At 38.9% G+C, this 23,580-nt stretch overlaps 1 protein-coding gene across 5 annotated transcripts in view; it reads left to right on the top strand.

The window, feature by feature from the left end:
• Nucleotides 1–23,580, top strand: part of SYNE2 (spectrin repeat containing nuclear envelope protein 2) — a 379,604-nt gene that overhangs the window by 92,702 nt on the left and 263,322 nt on the right. For all 5 annotated transcript variants that reach the window (XM_032134991.2, XM_032134990.2, XM_032134988.2 and 2 more), the window contains exons 7-10: nucleotides 6,693–6,874; nucleotides 11,588–11,784; nucleotides 18,410–18,510; nucleotides 20,779–20,880. In XM_032134991.2, coding sequence (XP_031990882.1) covers nucleotides 6,693–6,874; nucleotides 11,588–11,784; nucleotides 18,410–18,510; nucleotides 20,779–20,880 — 582 coding nt within the window. The remainder of the gene's footprint in view (nucleotides 1–6,692; nucleotides 6,875–11,587; nucleotides 11,785–18,409; nucleotides 18,511–20,778; nucleotides 20,881–23,580) is intronic.

Here is a 23,580-nt window from a genome sequence, read left to right as displayed (position 1 = left end):
TCTTATTGTTTGTTTACTATGGCAGAGGAGAGAGTAGGAAGCTTCTGGAGTAAATGCTTGAAATCTAACCACTAAAGTTTGTAAAGCCTCCCCATTCTGGGGTACTCCTGTCCTATCTGACTATGAATAATCCCACAACATCCAGTGCTATCCCAAGACTGAGTTGTAGATTGATTTCGTTTCACAGATACTTTTGAACACTTACTATATGCTAGCTCTTATGCGAGGACATCAAGATTTAGTGATGGTTATAGTTCTGACTTTATAAAACATATGATTGATATGTTTTTTCAGGCCTGGAATTCTGACATAGTGCAGGGTTTCTGCACTACCTAAAAAGTTGCGTTTTCTGTATCTCCATAATTATTTTAAAAATAACTTAGGAAAAATACTTATTTTAGAAAAACTAGAAAAATAGCATAACTAACATATAAAATTTAAAACATGCAGAGACAGACTATATATTATTTCTGGATACATGCATTTGTAATTACAATGGAATAATATGCATGAGGATTATGAAAACTAAATTTAAGTTGTGTGTTTTTTTTCTGGGAAAGGATAAAATGGGATTGGAGAGAGAAAGAGGCTTAAATTGTATCTGTGTTTTATTTATTTTTATTTTATTATTATTATTATTATTATTATTATTATTATTATTATTTTGAGACAGAGTCTCGCTCTGTTGCCCAGGCTGGAGTGCAGTGGCATGATCTCGGCTCACTGCAACCTCCGCCTCCTGGGTTCAAGAGGTTCTCCTGCCTCAGCCTCCTGAGTAGCTGGGATTACAGGTGCGCACCACCACGCCTGGCTAATTTTTGTATTTTTAGTAGAGACAGGGTTTCTCCATGTTGCTCAGGCTGATCTTGAACTCCTAACCTTGTGATCCACCTGCCTCAGCCTCCCAAAGTGTTGGGATTACAGGTGTGAGCCAGCACGCCCGGCCTGTGTTTTATTTCTTTAAGAAAATCTAAACCAAATATGGTAAAATGTTAAAATTTGATAGTTCATGGTCATTTATTATTTTTTCCTATAGTTTTCTGGTGTTTGAAATATAATTAAAAATTTTAATATAGATAATAAAATTATCTATAATTTACCACTCACTATAACTGCTATAAATAATTTAGTGTATAGTCTTTATGATATTTACATCAATAATTAACGTATGTTCATATGTATATATTTTAACAAAATGGGGTCATGTTATCCATACTATTTTCAGCATGCTCTGATGAACAGCTTTCTGAATTTTTATATATATATATATATATAAATAAATGGAGGCATGATGTTTGTTGTAAAGTACTATATTTCACTAATGGATAGTCAGAAAGCTCATGATCATTTGTAATTATTGGTAATTTCAGATAAGAATGTCCTTAAGATAAAACCTTTGCAATACAATCTTAATTATTTCCACGGGCCAAATTCTTAGAAGTGGCATTGTGCCATAGGGTTTGCAAACTTAAAGCTTTTTTTTTTTTTTTGAGACAGAGTCTTGCTCTGTTGCCCAGGCTGGAGTGCAGTGTCAGGATCTTGGCTCACTGCAACCTCCACCTCCTGGGTGCAATCGATTCTGCCTCAGCCTCCCAAGTAGCTGGGACTACAGGTGTGCACCACCACACCTGCCTAATTTTTGTATTTTTAGAAGAGACGGGGTTTCACCATATTGGCCAGGCTGGTCTTGAACTCCTGACCTCATGATCCGCCCGCCTTGGCCTCCCAAAGTGCTAGGATTACAGGCGTGAGCCACCGTGCTGGGCTTAAAGCTTTTTTTTTTTTGAGACTTCTGTATTGCGGAGGCTGGAGTGCAGTGGCGCGATTTTGGCTCACTGCAATCTCCCCCTCCTGGATTCAAGTGATTCTCATACCTCAGCCCCCTGAGTAGCTGGGATTACAGGTGCCCACCACCATGCCTGGCTAATTTTTGTAGTTTTAGTAGAGATGGAGTTTTACCATGTTGGCCAGGCTGGTCTTGAACTCCTGACCTTAAATGATCCACCCTCCTCGGCCTCCCAAAATACTGGGTTTATAGGCGTGAGCCACCACACCTGGCCTTTTTTTTTCTTTTAATTAAAAAATTTTAAGTAAACTTGTTGATGTATATGTAACACACACACACATAAAAATGAACAGGTCTTAAGTATAGAGTTTGATGAATATTTATAAATGAAACACACCCATATAATCACCCTGCCAGATAAAAATATAGAACTTTGCCAGCATCCCTAAGTGCCCCAGGTCCTTCTCCCAGCCACTGCCCTCCTTTCCTAAAGGTGAGCACCACTTTGAGCTCTGTGGATAAGTGTAGAGTCTTTAACACCATACAAATGGAATTATAAATGTCTTCTCTTATGTACACGATGTACTCTTTTGTGTTTGACTTATTTCATTTTATATCATGTCTGTGAGATTTACCTTATTGTAGCAAGTATCAGTAAGTTTTTCTTGTTCATTGCTCTGCATGAATATACAATTGTATGAATATACTGTAACATATTTACCATTGTATTGTTGGTGCACATTTCTTTTGCTGCCAGTTTTTTTATTTGTTTTTTGTTTTGTTCTGTTTTGTTTTTTGAGACAGAGTCTCGCTCTGTTGCCCAGGCTGGAGTGCAGTGGGGCACGATCTTGGCTCACTGCAACCTCTGCCTCCTGGGTTCAAGTGATTCTCTGACCTCAGCCTCCTGAGTAGGTGGAATTACAGGTATGTGTCACTACGCCCAGCTAATTCTGTATTTTTACTAGAGATGGGGTTTCACAGCGTTGGCCAGGCTGGTCAACCTGTTGCCAGTTTTTAGCTACTATGAATAAAGCTGCTCAGAACGTTCTTGTATATACCTTGTGTAAATCCTCATTTCCATCCTGCACGTACCTAGGAATGGAACTGATGGTGTCAGAACATATGATCTTTAGTTTTAGTATATACTGCCAAACAGTTAATCAAAGTGGTTGTTCCAATTTATACTTACCAGAGTTTCTTGCTCCAATCCCTGTTGCTAATACTTGGCATTTAAAATTTATTATTTAAGCCTTGATGTTATGTGTAATGATTTATAGACGTTTTAAAATATATTTTAGGCTGGGTGCAGTGGCTCATGGCTATAATCCCAGCACTTTGATAGGCTGAGGCAGGAGGACTGCTTGAGCCCGGTAATATAATACCAGCCTGGGCAGCATAAGGAGACCCCATCTCTACAAAAATAAAAATAAAAATAATTAGCTGGGAATGGTGGTACCTGCCTGTGGTCCCAGCTTCTCTGGAGACTGAGGTGGGAGAAGCACTTGAGTCTGGGAGGTTGAGACTGCAGTGAGCCATGATTGTGCTACTGCACTCTCGCCTGGGCAACAGAGCAAGACCCTGTCTCCAAAAAACATACACATGCATATATATACTGGAGATACAGATATAGATACACACACATATATACTGGAGATCATATATCAATATGGAGATCATATATATATATACATATTATATATGTATATATGTTCTCTGGTATATACATTATATATATTTATATACTGCAAAGAACTTTTGTCCAGTATATATATTATATATATACTGTAATATATAACTTTTGTCCAGTATATATTATATACTGTAATATATACTTATAATATATAGTATATATTATAATATATTATAATATAATATATGTACTATATATAATATATAATGTATATAAATTATAATATATACTATATATAATATATAATACTATATATTATAATATATAGTATATTATATATACTATAATATAACGTATTATGGCTTGCTTTTTTCAATTTTAAGAAAACATTCATAATTTTAAATATTTGATTATCACTTCTTTTGTGGCTTATATTATATTCTTTTAGACAGAATCCTGCTCTGTTGCCCAGGCTGGAGTGCAGTGGCACAATCTTAACTCACTGCAATGTCTGCCTCCTGGGTTCAAGTGATTCTCCTGCCTCAGCCTCCTGAGTATCTGGGACTACAGGTGTACACCACCATGTCTAGCTAATTTTTGTATTTTTAGTAGAGATGGGGTTTTGCCATGTTGGTCAGGCTGGTCTTGAACTCCTGACCTCAGGTGATTCACCTGCCTCGGCCTCCCAAAGTGCTGGGATTGCAGGTGTGAGCCACCATGCCTGGCCTGTTATATTCTTTAAAGACCTCTTTTTACTATGAAGGTATTCTCTTACATTATTTTCTAGAACAATTTTGTCTAATAGGATTTTCTGCAGTGATGGAACTGTTCCATAGCTACATTGTACAAAACAGTGACCACTAGCCGCTTGTGACTATTGAACACTTGAGATGTGGCTAGTATGGCAGAGGAAATAAATTATTCAATTAATTTGAATTTAAATCTCACATGTGCCTAGTGGCTGTCATACTGGACAGTCCAGTTCTGAAAATGTAGTTGTTTTAAATTTTATATTTAGATTTACAATCTTTCAAGAATGAATTGATTTTGTATGTTATGTTGAAGCAATCGAAATTTACTTTTTTCATATGGCTATCCAGTTGACCCAATAGTATATTGAAAAGCTCACCATGGCCCAGCGCAGTGGCTCATGCCTGTAATCCCAGCACTTTGGGAGGCCGAGGCAGGTGGACCACCTGAGGTTGGGAGTTCGAGACCAGCCTGACCAACATGGAGAAAACCTGTCTCCACTAAAAATACAAAAAATTAGCCAGGCATGGTGGTGCATACCTGTAATTCCAGCTACTCGGGAGGCTGAGGCAGGACAATCGCTTGAACCCAGGAGGCTGCGGTGAGCTGAGATCATGCCATTGCACTCCAGCCTGGGCAACAAGAGTGAAACTCTGTCTAAAAAAAAAGAGAAAAGCTCACGATGTTCCTAGTGTGGTGTAGTGTCACCTTCACACGTGAAGTCGACATGAAGTTGCCCTATATGTGAAGCTCCATTTTCAAATGACCTATTTTGTTTCATCACTTCTCTTTGCACCAGTACTATACTTTGTAATTTTCGTAACTATATAGTAAGTCTTGATATCTGATAGTGTAAGTTGTCCAACTTGTTCTTTAAGAAAGTCTTCATTATTCTTTGCCTTTTCCATTTTTATATAAATTTTATGAATAACTTGTCAGTTTTCACACTGTGTGCGCACACGCATACACACATTCACACACACACACACACACACACACACACACACACACACACACACTCCTGCTGGAATTTTTACTAGGATTACATGGCATGTATGAAACATTTTAGAAAAAAATTGACATTTAAAAAATATTGCATCTTTCAATCTATGAGTATAACATTTTAATTATTCTGTTCAAAATATTTTCTAATTTTTATTACTGTTTCTCATTTGACCCATGGGCCATATAAGAATATATTGCTTAGGCTGGGCGCGGTGGCTCACACCGGTTATCCCAACATTTTGGGAGGCTGAGGCAGGCAGATCACAAGGTGAGGAGTTTGAGACCAACCTGACCGACATGGTGAAACCCTGTCTCTACTAAAAATACAAAAATTAGCCAGGCGTGGTGGCAGGCACCTGTAATCCGAGCTACTCAGGAGGCTGAGGCAGGAGAATCACTTGAACCGGGAGGCGGAGGTTGCAGTGAGCCAGGATTGCGCCACTGCCCTCCAGCCTGGGTGACAGAGCGAGACTCCACCTCAAAAAAAAGAAATTATATATATATATATATATATGTAGCTTAATTTCCGAATATTTGGAGATTTTGTCTGTTATATCTTTGCTGCTGACTAGAATTTCAGTGTGGTCAGAGAACATACTCTGAATGATTTCAGTCTTTCACAATTGCTGCAGCTTGATTTATGGTGCAGCATGGTCAATGTCAGTAAATGTTCTGTACGCTCATGAAAGGAATGTTGGTCGTGCTTACCAGATCAGTGCTAATCAGATCAAGTTTGTTAATTGTATTGTTGACATCTGTTGTTATTGATTGTCTGATTAGTCTGTCATTTGTTGACAGAAATGTATTAAATACTTTTATGTTTTTGGATTTATCTTTTAAAGTTTTGGGTAGATACCATATCGCCCTCCAAAAAAATTGAGCCAATTTTTACATTTACTACCAATATAAGAATATCTAGTTTCTCATACTTTCACCTTCACTGGATATTGCCTTTACATTTACTCTGCCTGTATAATATAGTAAAAGCTATCCTTTTGCTGTATACATTTAAATTTCTTAAATTATTAATACAATTGTTTTTCATAGATTTAATGGCAATTTTATTTGTTTTCTCTGGACTTGTCTATCTATGTGTTTGACTATCTTTTTTTCTATGTGTACATTTGTTCTTAATGGATGCATTTCACTTGATCCAGTCTCTATAAAGATACTCTAGACTAGGAGCTCAATTTGGTTCAGTTTGATTCGTTTGACAGGTGTTAAACTACAGTGAAGTGCTCCATAAGCACTTCAGGTGGATGAATTGATGAGGGACATCCCTCAATGTGGGACAGCGTGCCTGGGTGAGGGTAAGGAATGACCCACGTCATTCCTTAGGAAGCAAAAGTGCGGCCCCCATGGCAGATGCTGTTACTCAAGGATTTGCCCAGTATTCATTTCACCAGGAGTAAACTGTGACTGTCATAGTATGCTTTTTAGGTCTTATTTTGACTGGAAATTTCGGCCCAATGCTGGTAACTTAGGCTTTTATAAACATTAATTCTACTTTGCCTTCCTTAGATTGAGAAGCTTGCCCAGACTCTTTCTTGCAATTACAGTCAGCCTTCCCTGGATGATGTGAGTGTGGTTGATTCATCTCCTGCCTCAAGTCCTCCAGCTAAGAAATGCTCTAAAGTGCAAGCAAGATGGCAGATGTCTGCAAAAAAGGCCCTTCTTTTGTGGGCTCAGGAACAATGCGCCACGTAAGTAGTTTGCTATGACCCTAAGAGACACACAGGGCAGCTGTATCAACCAACACCACCTCACCACCCAAACACCTCCCTCACTTAAAATGAAAATTCTCGCTATCCCCCGTCCTCTCAGTGCTTCTTCCACAACGTGGAAGCCTGAGAGCTCAGCCACGTTTGGTTTCAAAGGCTGGAAGGGGGTATCACCTGGGTAAACTTAACTCATCCCCACCTGCTGTGTTTAGGTGGCATATTATTACATGGAAATAAAGTGGTATTTAAATGCCAGGCACGATGGCTCACCCCTGTAATCCGAGCACTTTGGGAGGCTGAGGCAGGCAGATCACTTGAGGTCAGGAGTTCGAGACCAGCCTGGCTAACATGGTGAAACCCCGTCTCTATGAAAAATACAAAAAATTAGCCTGGTGTGGTGGCACGTGCCTGTAATCCCAGCTCCTTGGGAGGCTGAGGCAGGAGAATCGCTTGAACCTGGGAGGCGGAGGTTGCGGTGAGCCGAGATCACGCCATTTCACTCCAGCCTGGGCAACAAGAGCGAAACTCTGTCTCACACACACACACACACACACACACACACACACACACCCCAAAACTTATCTCTTGAAGATGTATATGAGTATATTAAGAGACCTCAGAGTTTAGAAACAGCTCCATTAGGAAGCACAGAGACCAGACAGTATGCATTTTGAGACAGGGTCTCATTTTGTCACCCAGGCTGGAATGTAGTGCTGCGATTATGGCTCACTACAGCCTTGACCTCCCAGGCTCAATTGATCCTTCCACCTTAGCCTCCTGAGTAGCTGGGACTACAGGTGCACACCACCATATCTGGCTAATTTTTGTATTTTTTGTAGTGATGGGGTTTTGCCATGTTGCCCAGGCTGGTCTCAAGCTCCTGAGCTCAAGCAATTCACCTGCCTCTGTCTCCGAAAGTGCTGTGATTACAGGTGTGAGCTACCACACCAGGATGGAGTATGCATTTCTAAAAATTGGCGATAATGAAGGAAAGTTAGCGCTCATATCTTTTTTTTTTTTTAAACAAAGAAAAATGTTTTCTGCTCTTGGGAGACAATTTACTTTTCCATTTTAACCAGTTTCTGAGATGGAGCTTAGGAAAAATAAGGACTGTAGATTCAGGAGATCTCTCTACTAGAAGAGCTGTAGAGTTCAAAAGGCATTTCTTGTCACATCATAGCATTATTAGGTAAATAGGGTCATAAATATGTTGCTAAGCCCTTTCAAATGCAGGACTTCAGAGTAAGTCCTTCCTGCTGAAAGGCCAAGATAGAGCTGAATTTCTGCCTTCAGCCTTACTTTTCTTTTCTTTTTTTTTTTTTTTTTTTTGAGAGGGGGTTTCGCTCTTGTCGCCCAGGCTGGAGTGCAGTGGCACGATCTCAGCTCACTGCAACCTCTACCTCCTGGATTCAAGCAATTCTCCTGCCTCAGCCTCCCATATAGCTGGCATTACAGGTGTGTACCACCATGCCCAGCTAATTTGTATTTTTAGTGGAGATGAGATTTCATCAGGTTGGCCCAGGCTGGTCTCAAACTCCTGACCTCAGGTGATCTGCCCACCTCGGCCTTCCAAAGTGCTGTGATTACAGGGGTGAGCCACTGCTCCCGGCCCAGCCTTACTTTTCTTTAGTTGTCATTCATTCTTTATATTTTATGAGAGCCATAAACATACATAACCTTGTATAGAGGTTTAAAGTACATTAAATCAACTGTTTCTTGAATCTCCTAGAGATAATTGCACTGCAGTTTTCTAAATTTTAAAAATCCCAAACAGTATTTGTGAAAAGCATTATTGTGTCATACTCAGATTTATTTCATTTATGCATAAATAACCTTAAAGTCCTTTCAAAGCCCCATATAGTTTACCACAGTTTATCTGTTCTTCACGTCTCCCCATCTTTCTTAGTTTTCAACTATAGAGCTTATGCTAAGCTTATTAAAATGTAGCACCTCTTCTTAAGTAATTCATCATGGGTTTATCCTAGTTTTGGCTATCATTGGTGGTATTATTAGATAACTTTTATTTCAATATCCTGTGTTTTATTATTTCAATATTTGTATTTTATTTCAATAAGACTGTTTTGTAAGTAATATGTTGTATTTTCTCATTTGTGAAACAGATGAATCAGGCCCCATTCTCCACATTTAAATGAGTATAGGTTCTGCCAACCAGGAGCCTAATTCCACCCTCTCTGAGGTCTGGCAGCAGCGTCTTTGTGATATTGGCTTTGGCTCATCAGTGCAGAGCTGACCTACACAGTATTGAGTACAGTGCCAGCCAGTCAGTGCAGTGCTGGTTCAACACTCAAGGTGCTGAGGTCTGGCCCTGCCCTCAGCTGTAGCCGCCATCCTTTAGTTATCACTAGGTTGGTGCAAAAGTGATTGCGGTTTTTGCCATTACTTTTAATTACTTAAAAGTAATTACATTACTTTTGCCATTGCATTACAATTTGCCATTACTTTTAATGGTAAAAACCACAATTACTTTTGCACCCACCTAATACTTAGCTAGTCTTGCACACTCTAAAGTCAGAGTACCTGGATTTGAAGTGCTGGTGCCCTGTGCTTTCCAACTGGTGACTTTGAACACCTAATCTCTTTGTGTTCCAATTTCTTCGATCATAAAATGTGAACGACAGTAATATGTCATAGGTTGTTATATGCATAAGAGTTAATTTTTTAAAAGCATTTAGAACAGTTTCTGGATGAAGTAGATACCACAAACCTATTTGTTAGACAACACAAAAATCACTGACTGCTATGTAGTTTATTACACTCACAGTTTTAGGCTTTTTTCCCCTAAGTAAACAGGAAAACCCAGGTCATCTGGAGCAGACTATTTCCTGAGTAGCTTTTATCATTTGATTCAGACCTTAAAATAGTCTATTGAATTTCTTCATGCTTTTTATGGGATATGAAAGGACACTATAATTGTTCTAGAATATATCCCAAATGTTGCAGGCAACTATACCCTTTTGCAAGACTTTCACTGATCCCTTATGAAGCATGGAATAGTGATGGAATGATTTTTTAAAAAATATGTGTCTTAAGCCCTGATTATATACCAGGCATTGTGTGGGGAATGAGTTTACAGTGGTGAACAAGAAAGGCAAAGCCCTTGCTCTCAAAGGCTTGCATCCTGATAGGGGAAGCAGGAATTATCATGAAGAAATATGATAATTACAGTTGGCAAGCAGATTAGGAAGGACTTTTGATATGGTCAAGAAGGTTGAGGGCAGGGAGAGTGTCTCCTTTAGTGCAGGTGGTAAGGCAGGGCTTTGCTGTGGAGAGACTTTGAGCTGACTCCTCAAGTGGGAGGCTCTATGAAGATCTATGAGAAGGAGCATCCAAGGACAGTGACTAGGAGGGTGGCTTTGAGAAACAGGAACAAGGCTAGTGTGACTGCAACTCTGTAAGTGAGGGGAGATACAAAGATGAGAGAAGCAGGCAGGGTCTGTGGACCCTGGTGAGAGGGTGGACCAGGGTGAGAGATGTTATTCTAAATACAATGGCTAGCTAATGATGTTGATTGATAGATAGATTGATTGATTGATTGATTTTATTGTGACAAAATATACATAACCTAAAATCCGCCAGTTTGACCATTTTTAAGTGTACGATTCAGTGGCACTAACTGCATTCATATTGTTGTCTAACCATCACCACTCTCTGTCACCAGAACTTTTTTCCTTTTGTGGAACTGTACCTGTTAAACTAGAACTCCCCATCGTCCCCCAAACCCTGGCCTCTGGCAACTACCATTCTACTTCTCTATGAATTTGACTACTCTACATACTTCGTATGAGTGGAATCATATGGTATTCGTCCTTTTGTGACTGGCTTATTTCACTTAGCATGGTTTTTAAGGTCCCTTCATGTTGTAGCATGTGTCAGAATTTCCCTCCTTTTTTTTTTTGAGACAGTCTCATTCTGTCACCCAGGCTGGAGTGCAGTGGTGTGATTGTAGCTCACTGCAGCTTCAATCTCCCGGTGTCAAGTGATCCTCCCGCTTCAGCCTCCCAACGTGCTGGGATTGCGGGCATGAGCCAACGTCCCCAGCCAGATTTTCCCTTCTTTTTAAGGATGAATAATATTCATTGTTTGTATATACCACATTTTGTTTATCCATCCGTCTGTCATGATGGGTTTTAAGCAGAGGAGTGACAAGGTCTATCTATCTAGTGAGCTACTGGCCATTAATTGCACACAATGTATCATTTAATTTGTCCCACTGAAAAAGAAAATGATTTCCTCTAGTTAGGGACCTTCCCTGTATGTAGAAGTTTAAAGGCAGGCTTAAGCCAACAGATTTGGTAATGAAGGGCATCAATCTTGAGTGAATATCATTATCTCCTGGAGGGCTTTTAAAGGCACAGATTTCAGGCCCACCTCCAGAGTTTGATTCAGTAGGTATGGGATTCGGCCTGAGAATTTGCATTTCTGACACCTGCACCCCATGTGATACTGATGCTGCTGGCTCAGGAACCAAATTTTGAGAATCAGTGTTCTGTGGTATTTTGAGTTTCATCAAACTTGGCATTTTCCTTTAATTTGGTCACAAGATTAAAAATTTTATCTAGCACGATGAATCTAATTTACTTGATTTACCAAATTGTAATTACTATTGAATATAGTAGAAGGGTGTGTTACATTCTTTTTAATGGTATTTATCATGTTTTTGTCCTTTTATGATAGCTATGAGTCTGTCAATGTGACAGATTTTAAGTCAAGTTGGAGAAATGGGATGGCTTTTTTGGCCATCATTCATGCCTTGCGACCAGACCTAATTGACATGAAGAGTGTGAAGCATAGATCCAACAAAGACAATCTGAGAGAGGCTTTTAGAATTGCAGAACGAGAATTAAAAATCCCCAGATTGCTGGAACCAGAAGGTAAAGAAGCTTCTTTGTTTTTAAAACAATCTTTAAGGCTTAGCATGAAGTTGATTTCAAAATAGTATCTATACATGAATAAACATAATGGCGTTCTATTTTAGTCCTGGAGGGTTTAACTTAAACTCTTTATCGAATTTGATGCAGTCAGACAATTCCTACCAATTTGTTAACTTCAGTAATTATAGGGGAAGCCACAGCTGAAAGCAAACAATGCTGTTATTGGGAATAATTTGAGCCTCTGTCTTGATTTTCTTCCATTATGTTCTGTGTTTTTTTCTTCTTGATTCTATTATTCTATTCTAAATCTCTTTTGTAAGATGTTTCTCTGAGTCTTGAATTAAAGTTGTCTATATGTCTCTCCTCCCTCCCTCCCTCCGAGTTAAAGCTGAACCTCTGTGAGACTAGAAACTGCTGCCTTCCCGTCTGCCCCTATATGGTTGGTCATTGATTCTGCTCAGTCGTATTGGATTGTTAACAACAACATCCTAAGTACTGGTTAGTTTTAGAGATCATCATCAAATTGTAATTTAACTTTATAAAATTAAGATTTAAAAATTTTACTTCTTTCTCAAAAGCACTTTACTTTGAATTGTAATGTTTCATAATGTAACCAAACTATTAAAAAAAATTAAGGTCATAATAGAGGTATATAGGATTAGTGAAAATTATGATGAATGAATAGGTCAAGCACATATGAATTCTAGTCTCAGCTCTATTACTGGGGTGTGTATACAAATGTTTAGTGACTGGCTCTCCCAAACAATGGGAAATGTACACACATTTACGCTATTATAGGTTTTACTGATATTAAGGAATATGTATTATTTTATAAATAATTATAACGTTTATGACATGCTTTCTTATAGATTTCATATAGCTCCAAAATGCTTCTGTTCATTTTTGCCAAACTCTACATCCATCTGTAACTAACTTAGGGTTGTATTTGCTGAAGAAGTATAGTTCTGACATGAATGTTAGTTTAGAATTTCCTTTATGTTAATAAGTAAGTGGAATAAGAGGTATATGAGAACACTTCATTTGTTCTTCAATGACATGAATGACTTCTTTGCTGAACTGAATACTAGAAGAATATTTTCTCAACTTTTTATGCTATTTGCAATACAACTAACAGCTTTAGACAGAACATTTTTTTAAGATTTACCTGCATTATTAACAATTTCTTCATCTCGTTTTTAGCAGTTAACAGAACAACAGTCAAGCCCTCATTTGCAGACTTCTGTGTGATAAATGCTACTGCAATGACTGATTTCAAGTTACCAATGTGCAGTCACTGAACACAGAATTAGAAAAAGATGTGCAGTACCCACACCATTATATGTTGTTTCCATCATACAGATACAATAGACAGCCTCAGGAGTATATAGTTAATAGTAAAATGTAATACAATAATTGGGAAGTGATAAGTTTTGAGTATTTGTTAGCTATGCTTTTCATATAATTTGTGCATTTATATGATTTGATTTTTATTGATGATTTTTTCACAACCAGCTTACAAAAGAACATTTAGCAGTTAATTCTTTTAAGCCGATGTGAGTCAGCTAGTTCCAGCACACTCAGTGACCAGGTGACTGTGGATTTGTCACTTAATCTTTTTGGTTTTAAGCAGCTTTATTAGGAGATAATTCACATATCATATAATGTATCATTTAAGTATACAAATTAGTGGTTTCTAGTATACAGCCTGCCCTTCTTGTCTGTGGGTTCCATATCCATGGAGTCAGCCAACATTGGATTGAAAATATTTGGAACAAAAAAAGCATTTGTCCTGAGCATGTACAGACTTTTTTCTTGTCATTATTCCCTAAACAATACACGTTACGCAATTGTATAACAACTATTTACATAGCATTTACGTTGTATTGGATATTAAAAGCAATCTAGAGATGAGTCCTGGAACCAATTCCCATGGATACCAAGGAGAACTGTATTCACAATATTGTTCAGTCATCACCACAGTTCATTTTAGAACATTTTTGTCATCCCCAAAGGAACTCCTGTGACCATTAGCAGTTACTCTCCATTTGCCCCTAACCCCCCCATGCCCGAGTACTTTCTAATTACATTTCTAATTACATTTCACATAAATGGAATTATACAATATATGGTCTTTGTGACTGGCTTCTTTAACTTAGCAAAATGTCTGCAAGGTCATCCATGTTGTGGCATGTGTCAATACTTCATTCCTTTTTTTTTTTTTGGAGTCAGAGTCTCGCTCTGTTGCCCAGTAATCTTGGCTCACTGCAACCTCTGCCTCCTGGGTTAAAGTGATTCTTGTGCCTCAGCATCCCGAATAGCTGGGACTACAGGTTTGCGCCACCATGCCCGGCTAATTTTTTTTGAGGCAGGGTCTCGCTCAGTCTCCCAAGCTGGAGTGCAGTGGCGTGATCTTGGCTCACTGCAGCCTCCATCTCTTTGGTTCAAGTGATTCTCCTGCCTCAGCCTCCTGAGTAGCTGGGTCTACTGGTGTGTGCCACTGTGCCTGGCTAATTTTTGTATTTTTAGTAGAGATGGGGTTTTGCTATGTTGTCCAGGCTGGTCTTGAACTCCTGGCCTCAAGCATTGGCCCACCTCAGCCTCCCAAAGTGCTGGGATTACAGACGTGAGCCACAACTCCTGGCCCCTTTTTGTATTTTTAAATAAACTTCAGCGGGGCACTGTAGCTCATGCCTGTAATCTTAGCACTTTGGGAGTCCAAGGTGGGCGGATGACGAGGTAAGGAGTTCAAGACCTAGCCTGGCCAACATGGTGAGACCCCGTCTCTACTAAAAATACAAAATTAGCCGGGCATGGTGGTGCATGCCTGTAATCCCAGTTACTGCCTCACCCAGCCAAGCTAGTGCTGATCAAGGTTCTCATGGTGAAGTTACTTTTTTCCCCCTTCTTTCCATACTGTGCTCTTTGGAGGGAGATCACAGCATAGCTCACACTTGGGAGAGTTATGCTTACTCTCCTTGATGGCAGATTATCTGTGTAAAGTATTTGAAGTTCTTCTGCACAGGCTGAGGAAGAATTGCTTGAACCTGGGAGGCGGAGGTTGCAGTGAGCTGAGATCGTGCCACTGCACTGTAGCCTGGGCGACAGAGCGAGACTCCATCTTAAAAAAAAAGAAAAAAAGAAAAAAACAAAAAAAAACCTTTCAGTTTTAGAACAATTTTAGATTTATGGAAAAATTGAGAAGATAGTACAGTAAATTCCCATAAACCCTGCACCCAGTTTCCCCTATTAACGTCTAGTACATTTGTTATAATTAATGAACCAATATGGATATGTTATTTTAAATTAAGGCCATACTTTATTCATATTTTCTTAGTGTTTACCTAATGACTTTTTTCTCTTCCAAGATCCCAGCCAGGATACCACATTACATTTAGCTGTCATATCTCCTGTGACTCCTCTTGACTGTGACAGTTTCCCAGACTTTTAAATAAATGACCCTGACAGTTTTGGAGATTACTCATTAGGTATTTTGTAGGATGCCCCTTTATTGGAATTTGCCTTATGATTTTTTCTCATGATTATACTGGGTTTTTGTTTTCTTGCGAGGAAGAACTCAGCAGTAGAATGTCATTCTCATCACATCCTTTCAAGAGTATACACTGTCAACATGATTTATTACTGTCAGTGCTTACCATGATCACCTGGCTGCGCTAGTGCTGAACAGGGTTCTCATGGTGAAGTTACTCTTTCCTCCCGCTTCTTTCCATACTGTGCTCTTTGGAGGGAGATCACTGCATAGCCCACACTTGGGAGAGTTAACGCTCACTCTCCTTAATGGCAGATTATCTATGTAAAGTATTTGAAGTTCTGCACAGAGATTTGTCTATTCTCCCCCATTTACTTATTTATTCAGTCGTTTATTTATATCAGTATGGGCTTATTGATATTTTCTACTTAGTTGTAATGCAATACTACTTTGTTTATTTTAATGGTCAATTTTAAAAAAAATCCTCTTTATGCTCAAAGTTTTGGCCACTAGGAGCTCTTTCAGTTGGCTCCTGTGCTCCTTTGATTTATCCCCATCAGTATGGGGTTTGCTTGTTTGTTTTTGAGCATTTTCTTACTTTCTGGCCTGACAAGACACTGCAGGCTCATCTTGTATATTTCCTGCCCCCGTCTTAGGATCAGTCATTTCTCCAAGGAGCCCTGGCTCTTTTTATTGGAGAATGGTATTAGAAACCAAGATCTGGGTGGTAGCTGTGCTCTTTGCTACTGGTATTTAGCCTCTTTGGACTTCAGGTTTGGGTAAGAGTTGAATTAGGTAATATTTATAAGCTCACAGCCTAATGTGAACTTAGAACTTAATATGTGAGCTTACAGCCATATTCTTTTATTTTTCTTTTCTTTTCTTTTCTTTTTTTTTTTGAGATGGAATCTCTTGCTGTGTCTCCCAGGCTGGAGAGCAGTGGCTCAGTCTCAGCTCACTGCAACCTTCGCCTCCTGGGTTCAAGCAATTGTCCTGCCTCAGCTTCCTGAATAGCTAGGATTACAGGCATGTGCCACCACGCATGGCTAATTTTTGTATTTTTAGTAGAGAGGGGGTTTCGCCATGTTGGCCAGGATGGTCTAGAACTCCTGACCTCAGGTGATTCGCCGCCTCAACCTCACGAAGTGCTAGGATTACAGGCTTAAGCCACCGCACCCGGCCTGCCTACGGCCGTATTTCTACAGTTTGGACATTGGTCTGACTTCATGTTGGTTGTTACTAATTCTTGTTAACTTTTTACCCCTATCTCTTTTTACTCCCTTCCTTTTTTACCTTCTTTTCTCCCTTTCTTTGTCTTTTGTCTTTTCTTTTGGCTTTTCATTGTCTTTTGTTTTTCCTTTATTTTTCCTCATACTTTTATTCTCATTTCCTGTTTCTGATGACTGTTTTAAATACTTTTCTTATATTGTGATTCTCCAAATCTTTATTACTAGTATAAAATATTTTCTCCATTTTTGTATGTACAAATAACCAGTCAACTAATGAAATGGACACTATAGTAAAAACAAATTTCCTCTGCATAATTGCCCATAATTCATTATAAATGGCTTAAATAATAGCTCAAAAATGTGAAATGCATCATGATTATTTATGCAAACCAAATACCATAGTCATATTTGAATAAGGGAACTATTTTGACATAATATTGTTAACACATTTAATTTTCACGCGTGGCTTCGTATATAATGAGAAGTTTTTATAAAGCGATATCTAAATAAGCCAGTATCATTATTTTATGTATCTCTTGGTGTTTATATCTTTTTCAGTTAAAGATAGAATAACTTAATTCTTAGAAATTCTTCCTATATTGAAACCCTACCCTCAGCTTTTTATTGCTAGCTTTTATATGCTTACTGCCTTGAATTATATTGTTTGCAAATGGATTAGATTTATTTTCTACTTCAGGTGACTTAGAGCACTCATTGAACCTAGTAAATATGTTCACTAAAGCACGCATGGTGTGTTGTATTTGTTTGTTATTTGTTTTTCTCCTAACCTTAAACTCCTTGAGGGAAAGATAATGTTTTAGGGCATCTAGCATCTACTAGTTGAATGAATAGAGGGTTGAAATGGAAGATCTCTAAAGGCATGGACCATACCTTATATATCCTTGTAGCCCCTGCCTGTGACCCACATTTATTGGCTCTCTGTAAATATTTGTTGCTTTAAGTTTAACTTAGTAAATAAACAGTGAATTTTTTTTTTTTTTTTTCAATAATCTTCGTTGCTTGTTTAGGTCAAGAAACACCTCCAAATTAGGTGTTCGTTTTGTCTGTGACATATTGCATCCCCCTTTTGTGATTTTATGATCTCCTTCACTTATTAGATGCCTGGAGAAGTTCTGCACTTTACAGAATTTATATGCCTGGCACAGTGTCTTGTGCCAGCTACTTGTGAGGCTGAGGTCGGAGGACTGCCTGAGGCCAGGAGTTTGAGACCAGACTGGACAACACAGAAAGACCCTGTCTAAAAAAAAAATAAAAAATAAGATAAATAAGGATTTGTGGTCTTTAAAATTTTGTTTAATTCAGCATTTTACAAACTTATTTCACCATGGACTCTTAATGCAACACAAAGCCTGGCCTGTAGAAGGCTCTCAGTAGATTTACTTGTTCCATGAATGAATGAACAAACTCTGTGGATGTCTTAGATAAGCCTTCTATACAATATATGCTTTTGGAGATGCTTTACTGTACACATGCCAAGACCAACGTGTCAGGAATGCATTCTAATTGCTGTACATTCCTGCATTCCTGGAGGAATTTCTGCACCATGTGTCTAGAAAGAGGAATGCTTTATTTTCTCCTCTTCATCCTCTCTGACTACTTATGCCCTCAGACATACCCCATAGTGACACTTTATTATTAGAAAACGGAGACTGTGCACATACTAGTGCCAGGATTTAACCCAGATCTCTCTGAGTATAGATCTAAACTCTTAGCCACTGCACAGTCTTGCAGCAAGGTTGAGTAAACAGAGATTGGATGGCTGGGTGCCTACTTTGGTCCATTTCCAGAGCCTGTGAACCAAATGGCAGAGGCTATGGCATAGCCCATTCTTGAGTATTCATTATAGCAAATGTGTAACAGCTAATTGATAGTGTGGTGTATCTTGCAGATGTGGATGTTGTTGATCCTGATGAAAAGTCCATCATGACCTATGTGGCACAGTTTCTGCAGTATTCCAAAGATGCCCCTGGGACTGGAGAGGAGGCTCGGGTATGTTTTCTTATGCATAAATCAAGCTCATTTTAGTTGTATCCTGCTAATGGTTTAATTTTTAAAATCAAGATATAATTTGCATATAGAACTTAAATGTACAGTTTAATGAGCATACACCCTTGTAAATCATACTTCAATCATGATGTAAAACATTTCTAGTACCCAGAGTATTCCACTGGGCACCTTTTCTATCTCTGCTCTCCACCCCAGGCAACCAGCATTCTAATTTCTTTTACTGTAGATTAGTGTTGAATATTCTTTTTTTTTTTTTTTTTTAGGTTCGAAGGGATAATTCATTAAACTTTACTGAATTATCTGAAACAACTTTTAGATGGGCACTGTATAAGACAAATGAAGTTAAGCTTTTAAAAATCTAAAGATATCAAATTTTTATTATAATATTCTATTTTTTATTTTTATTATTTATTTATTTATTTATTTTTAGATGGAGTCTTGCTCTGTCGCCCAGGCTGGGGTACAGTGGCACGATCTTGACTTACAGCAACCTCTTTCTCCCCGTTCAAGTGATTCTCGTGCCTCAGCCTCCCAAGTAGCTGGAATTACAGGCACGTGCCACCATACCCAGCTGATTTTTGTATATTTGGTAGAGACCAGGTTTCACCATGTTGGCCAGGCTGGTCTCAAACTCCTGACTTCAAGTGATCCACCCACCTCAGCCTCCCAAAGTGCTGGGATTACAGAGTGAGCCACTGCACCCATCCTATCAAATTTTTGTGTATTATAATATTTATTTCCTTTATTGAGATATAATTTATATACCATAAAATTCATCTATTTAATATGTTCATTTCAATGGTTGTTAGTGTATTTACATGATCGGGCAACCCTCACCATCATCTAATTTTAGCGCATTTCCAGTTTGCCTATTCTTTAGCTTCATATAAATGAAATTGTGTGATTCATATAAATGAAAGTGTTGTGTTATATTGTTAATCCGTATTTGTTGATGTACTCTTGAATTACTATTTTCTCTGCCTCCCAGGCTCAAATGATTCTCGTGCCTCAGCCTCCCGATAGCTGGGATTACAGGCATGGACCATCCTGCCTGGCTGATTTTTGTATTTTTAGTAGAGGCAGGATTTCACCATGTTGGTCAGGCTGGTCCTGAACTCCTGGCCTCAAGTGATCTGCCTGCCTTGGCCTCCCAAAGTGCTGGATTATAGGCATGAGCCACTGCGCCCAGCCTTGAATTACTATTAGATTGCCATTCGATTATTCAGTTTTTCTCCTTTACTTTCAGTGAGTTACACAAAATATTGTGGGTGGAAACTTCATAAAAATTGCTGAGCTGAAAAGAAACTCTTATTCTGCTTCTAAGATGATAAATGAGTGCTGTGAATTTAGTAAAATGTTTGATAATATTACTTAAAAATGTCTTTTAAACCACATGTTTGCATGCATTTTCAGACATATTTACTTGCATTTTATTTGACAAATTGGACCTGTGTTTTTCCAGCTGTTAAGTTTGAGGCAATAAGCCAGATTGTTGCTGACTCTGGAAGAGAGTCTCAAGCTGAGATGCAGGCTTATAATTCAGTTCACTTATTTCCGGCCTGCTGAGGAGCTATTCTTTTCTAATTAATTTTCATATTAAAAAAATAAAATGAAAGATTCAACTGTCCATGAAATTGAGTATAAAAATGTTAGAAAACTTTTACTTAATGGGAAAAAACAAAGTAAATGAAGGTTAAAGAAGAGTGGAAATAAGGTATAACTTCTTTGTCCTCTAGCAGTAAAATTGGCTTCCAAATGTAAGCAAGTTTACCACCTAAGCAAGAATCTACGGAAAAAGTAATTGTTGTTCACATCTTAATGATAGCATAGCTAAAACCTTTGGTAGTGTTATTTTTAGGCTCTCGAAAGTGTTTGAGTTATTTTTGATGTCAGTGTTTTTGCAGGGTGTGAACATCTCTTGAATTACCCCATATTTCGAATTATTGGAAGGCAGTCTTCTGAAATGCCTGCTATAAAGAAGTGATTTAGAATAATGCTCTCCAAGCCAAAATGGGGGAGGGGATGCGTTGCTTGCCCATTTCTTTAGCACATTGTCATGTTCAGATGCTAGTTTCAATCTGGTTTAAAATTTAAGGTGTTATGTGAACAAGTGAAATTACTCTTTGGCATAATGAATCATTGGTGTGTAATGATGGCATTATTTCACTGATGTTTCAAGTTATTAATTTTTTTGTTAAAAAAACCAAATCTATTTAAAATATAGTTTAATTTTGTGTGTGTAAAATACAGGGAAAGGTGAAAGATGCTATGGTCTGGTTAACTCTGCAAAAGGAAAAACTACAGAAGTTGCTAAAGGATTCAGAAAATGATACCTACTTTAAAAAGTATAATGTAAGTATGATTTTACACAGCTATTTGTAATTTACTTTTTAAGAGATGAGCAATAAGTATGTTTTTAGAAAACTCTTTCAGGGTTAAGTATTTTAAATATTAAATTCACTGAAGGTTTTAAGGCTGAACTGTAGGACTGTACTTCCGAAACTTTAAGGTGCCTGTGATTCACTGGGTAGTCCTGTTAAAATGCACATTCTGGTTCAGTAGTTCTGGGGCAGGGCCCGAGTTTTTGCATTTCTAACGAGGTCTCAGGTGATGTTGATTCTGCCGGTTTTTGGAGTACTTTGAGCAGTGTGGTTCTAGAGCAGGGGTTGGCCCATTTTGTAAATAAAATGTTGTTGGAACAGAGCCGCACCCATTTAAGTATTGCCAGTCACTACTTTCACACTATAACCCCAGAGTTGAGTAGTCGTGATAGAGACCATATGGCTCTATAAAGCCTGAGATATTTACTGTCTTGCCCCTTACAGTAAAAGTTTTCCAATCCCTGGTTTAAAGCAGAACATGCTTTTTATTTTATTTTTATTTTTATTTTTTGAGATGGAATTTTGCTCTCGTTGCCTAGGCTGGAGTGCAATGGTGCGATCTTGGCTCACCGCAACTGCCGCCTCCCAGGTTCAAGCAATTCTCCTGCCTCAGCTTTCCGAGTAGCTGAGATTACAGGCGTGTACCACCATGCCCAGCTAATTTTGTATTTTTGGTAGAGACGGGGTTTCTGCATGTTGGTCAGGCTGGTCTCAAACTCCTGACCTCAGGTGATCCACCTGCCTCGGCCTCCCAAAGTGCTGGGATTACAGGCGTGAGCCACAGTGCCCGGCCCCAGAACATGCTTTTTAGAATGAATATTGAATGAAAGAAAAATCGGGAATAGGGATCCTAGAATTACAATACAGGGCTCAACTGAGAGTCCTTTGGGAAATAATGACAACTGTGATTATTACCACATATTGAACTTTTTTTTTATTTTTTGAGGCAGAATCTTGCTCTGTGGTCCAGGCTAGAGTACAGTGGTGTGACCTTGGCTCACTACAGCCTCTGCCTCCTGGGTTCAAGCAATTCTCATGCCTCAGTCTCCTGAGTAGCTGGGATTACAGGCATCTGCCACCAGACCCGGCTAATTTTTGTATTTTTAGTAGAGATGGGTTTTCACTATGTTGGCCAGGCTGGTCTTGAACTCCTGACGACTTCAAGTGATCCGCCCACCTCAGCCTCCTAAAGTGCTGGGATTTCAGGTGTGAGCCACCACACCTGACCATGTTGAACATTTTCTATGTAGCAGATACCTTGCTGATTTGCATTTCACATGTTAAAATATCTTGCTGAGCTTGGTATTATCCCAGTTTTACAGATGAAGATAAGAAGTGGCTTATTTAAGGTTACATGGCTACTGAAAGGGTAGAGATGGGATTTGAATGGAAGTGTGTCTTTAAAGCCCTAGCTGTTTTTACATTGTGATGCTTCTCTGGGGTAAGTAGTTATTCCCTGTACTGTCTTGAAAGAGACTTAATAGGAAACAAAGCAAAGGTTCCTCAGTCCCATTTCTTAGAGCCCATTGTCTATGCAGCACTGTGTGTCTCCCCAGTGCTTTGTCCTGAACAAGCTGCAGATACTGTCAGGTACCTACACAGCACTTAGCACCTCTAGGCCTCCATCTCCCTATCTGTTAAGTCAAAGAGTTGGATAAGTCCAGCCGTTTCAACTGTAACATTCAGTGGGTTGTGCAACTTGCTGGCCATACTTTCCTTTTGCTTTGGAAGCATCAGAGAAGGAAGGGATCAAACATCTTTTTCTTCCTTTGGTCTGAACTGCATAGGCTTCGTGACCTTCTTCCCTTAGCTCTGGTCTAACACTTTTTTCTCGACAAAGTGCTCATCATTTACTGAAAGTGCATTGTTCTCACATATGTCTTTGATTTAATAATGTATCACAGATTCGGGTTTCCTAAATAGAAGGCCTTACGAAGTCATTAATTATCAGAATTAAAGTAAATTAATTATCCTTTGACGTTCTCATAACATTTCATTTAAAATGCTGTCAATAATTCTGGATAATGTTTTAAATGACGTTTAAAACATTAATGCTGATCCTTGGGGTACTTTGAGCAGCATGGTTCTAAAGCAGAGGTTGGCTCATTTTGTGAATAAAATGTTATTGGAACAGAGCCATACCTGTCAGTAGCTACTTTCACACTACAACCCCAGAGCTGAGTAGTTATCTGTGGCCAGTTGCGGTGGCTCACGTCTGTAATCTCAGCACTTTGGGAGGTGAGGCAGGTGGATCATTTGAGCCCAGGAGTTCAAAACCAGCCTGGACAACATGGTGAAACCTTGTATCTACAAAAAATACAAACAAAAAGAAAATTAGCTGGACGTGGTGGTGCACTCCTGTAGTGCCAGCTGCTCGGGAGACTGAGGTGGGAGGGTCACTTGAGCCCAGGAGGCAGAGGTTGCAGTGAGCCAAGATCATGCCATTGAACTTCAGCCTGGGCGATAGAGCCAGATCCTGTCTCCAAAAATAGAAAAAAAAAATCTGTGTAATCAGTAACTATTTTTTTTTTTTTTTTCCCCTGAGACAGGATCTCTCTCTGTCTCCCAGGCTGTAGTGCAGTGGTCCGATCACAGATCGCTGCAACCTCTGCCTCCTGGGCTCAAGCCATTCTCCCACTTCAGCCTCTTGAGTAGCTGAGACTACAGGTGT

This window comes from Hylobates moloch, unplaced genomic scaffold (assembly GCF_009828535.3).
Source record: "Hylobates moloch isolate HMO894 unplaced genomic scaffold, HMol_V3 SCAFFOLD_16, whole genome shotgun sequence".
NCBI classification, from domain to species: Eukaryota; Metazoa; Chordata; class Mammalia; order Primates; family Hylobatidae; genus Hylobates; species Hylobates moloch.
The sequence above is the reverse complement of the archived record's forward strand: the minus strand, read 5'-3'. Positions and strand labels throughout refer to the sequence as shown.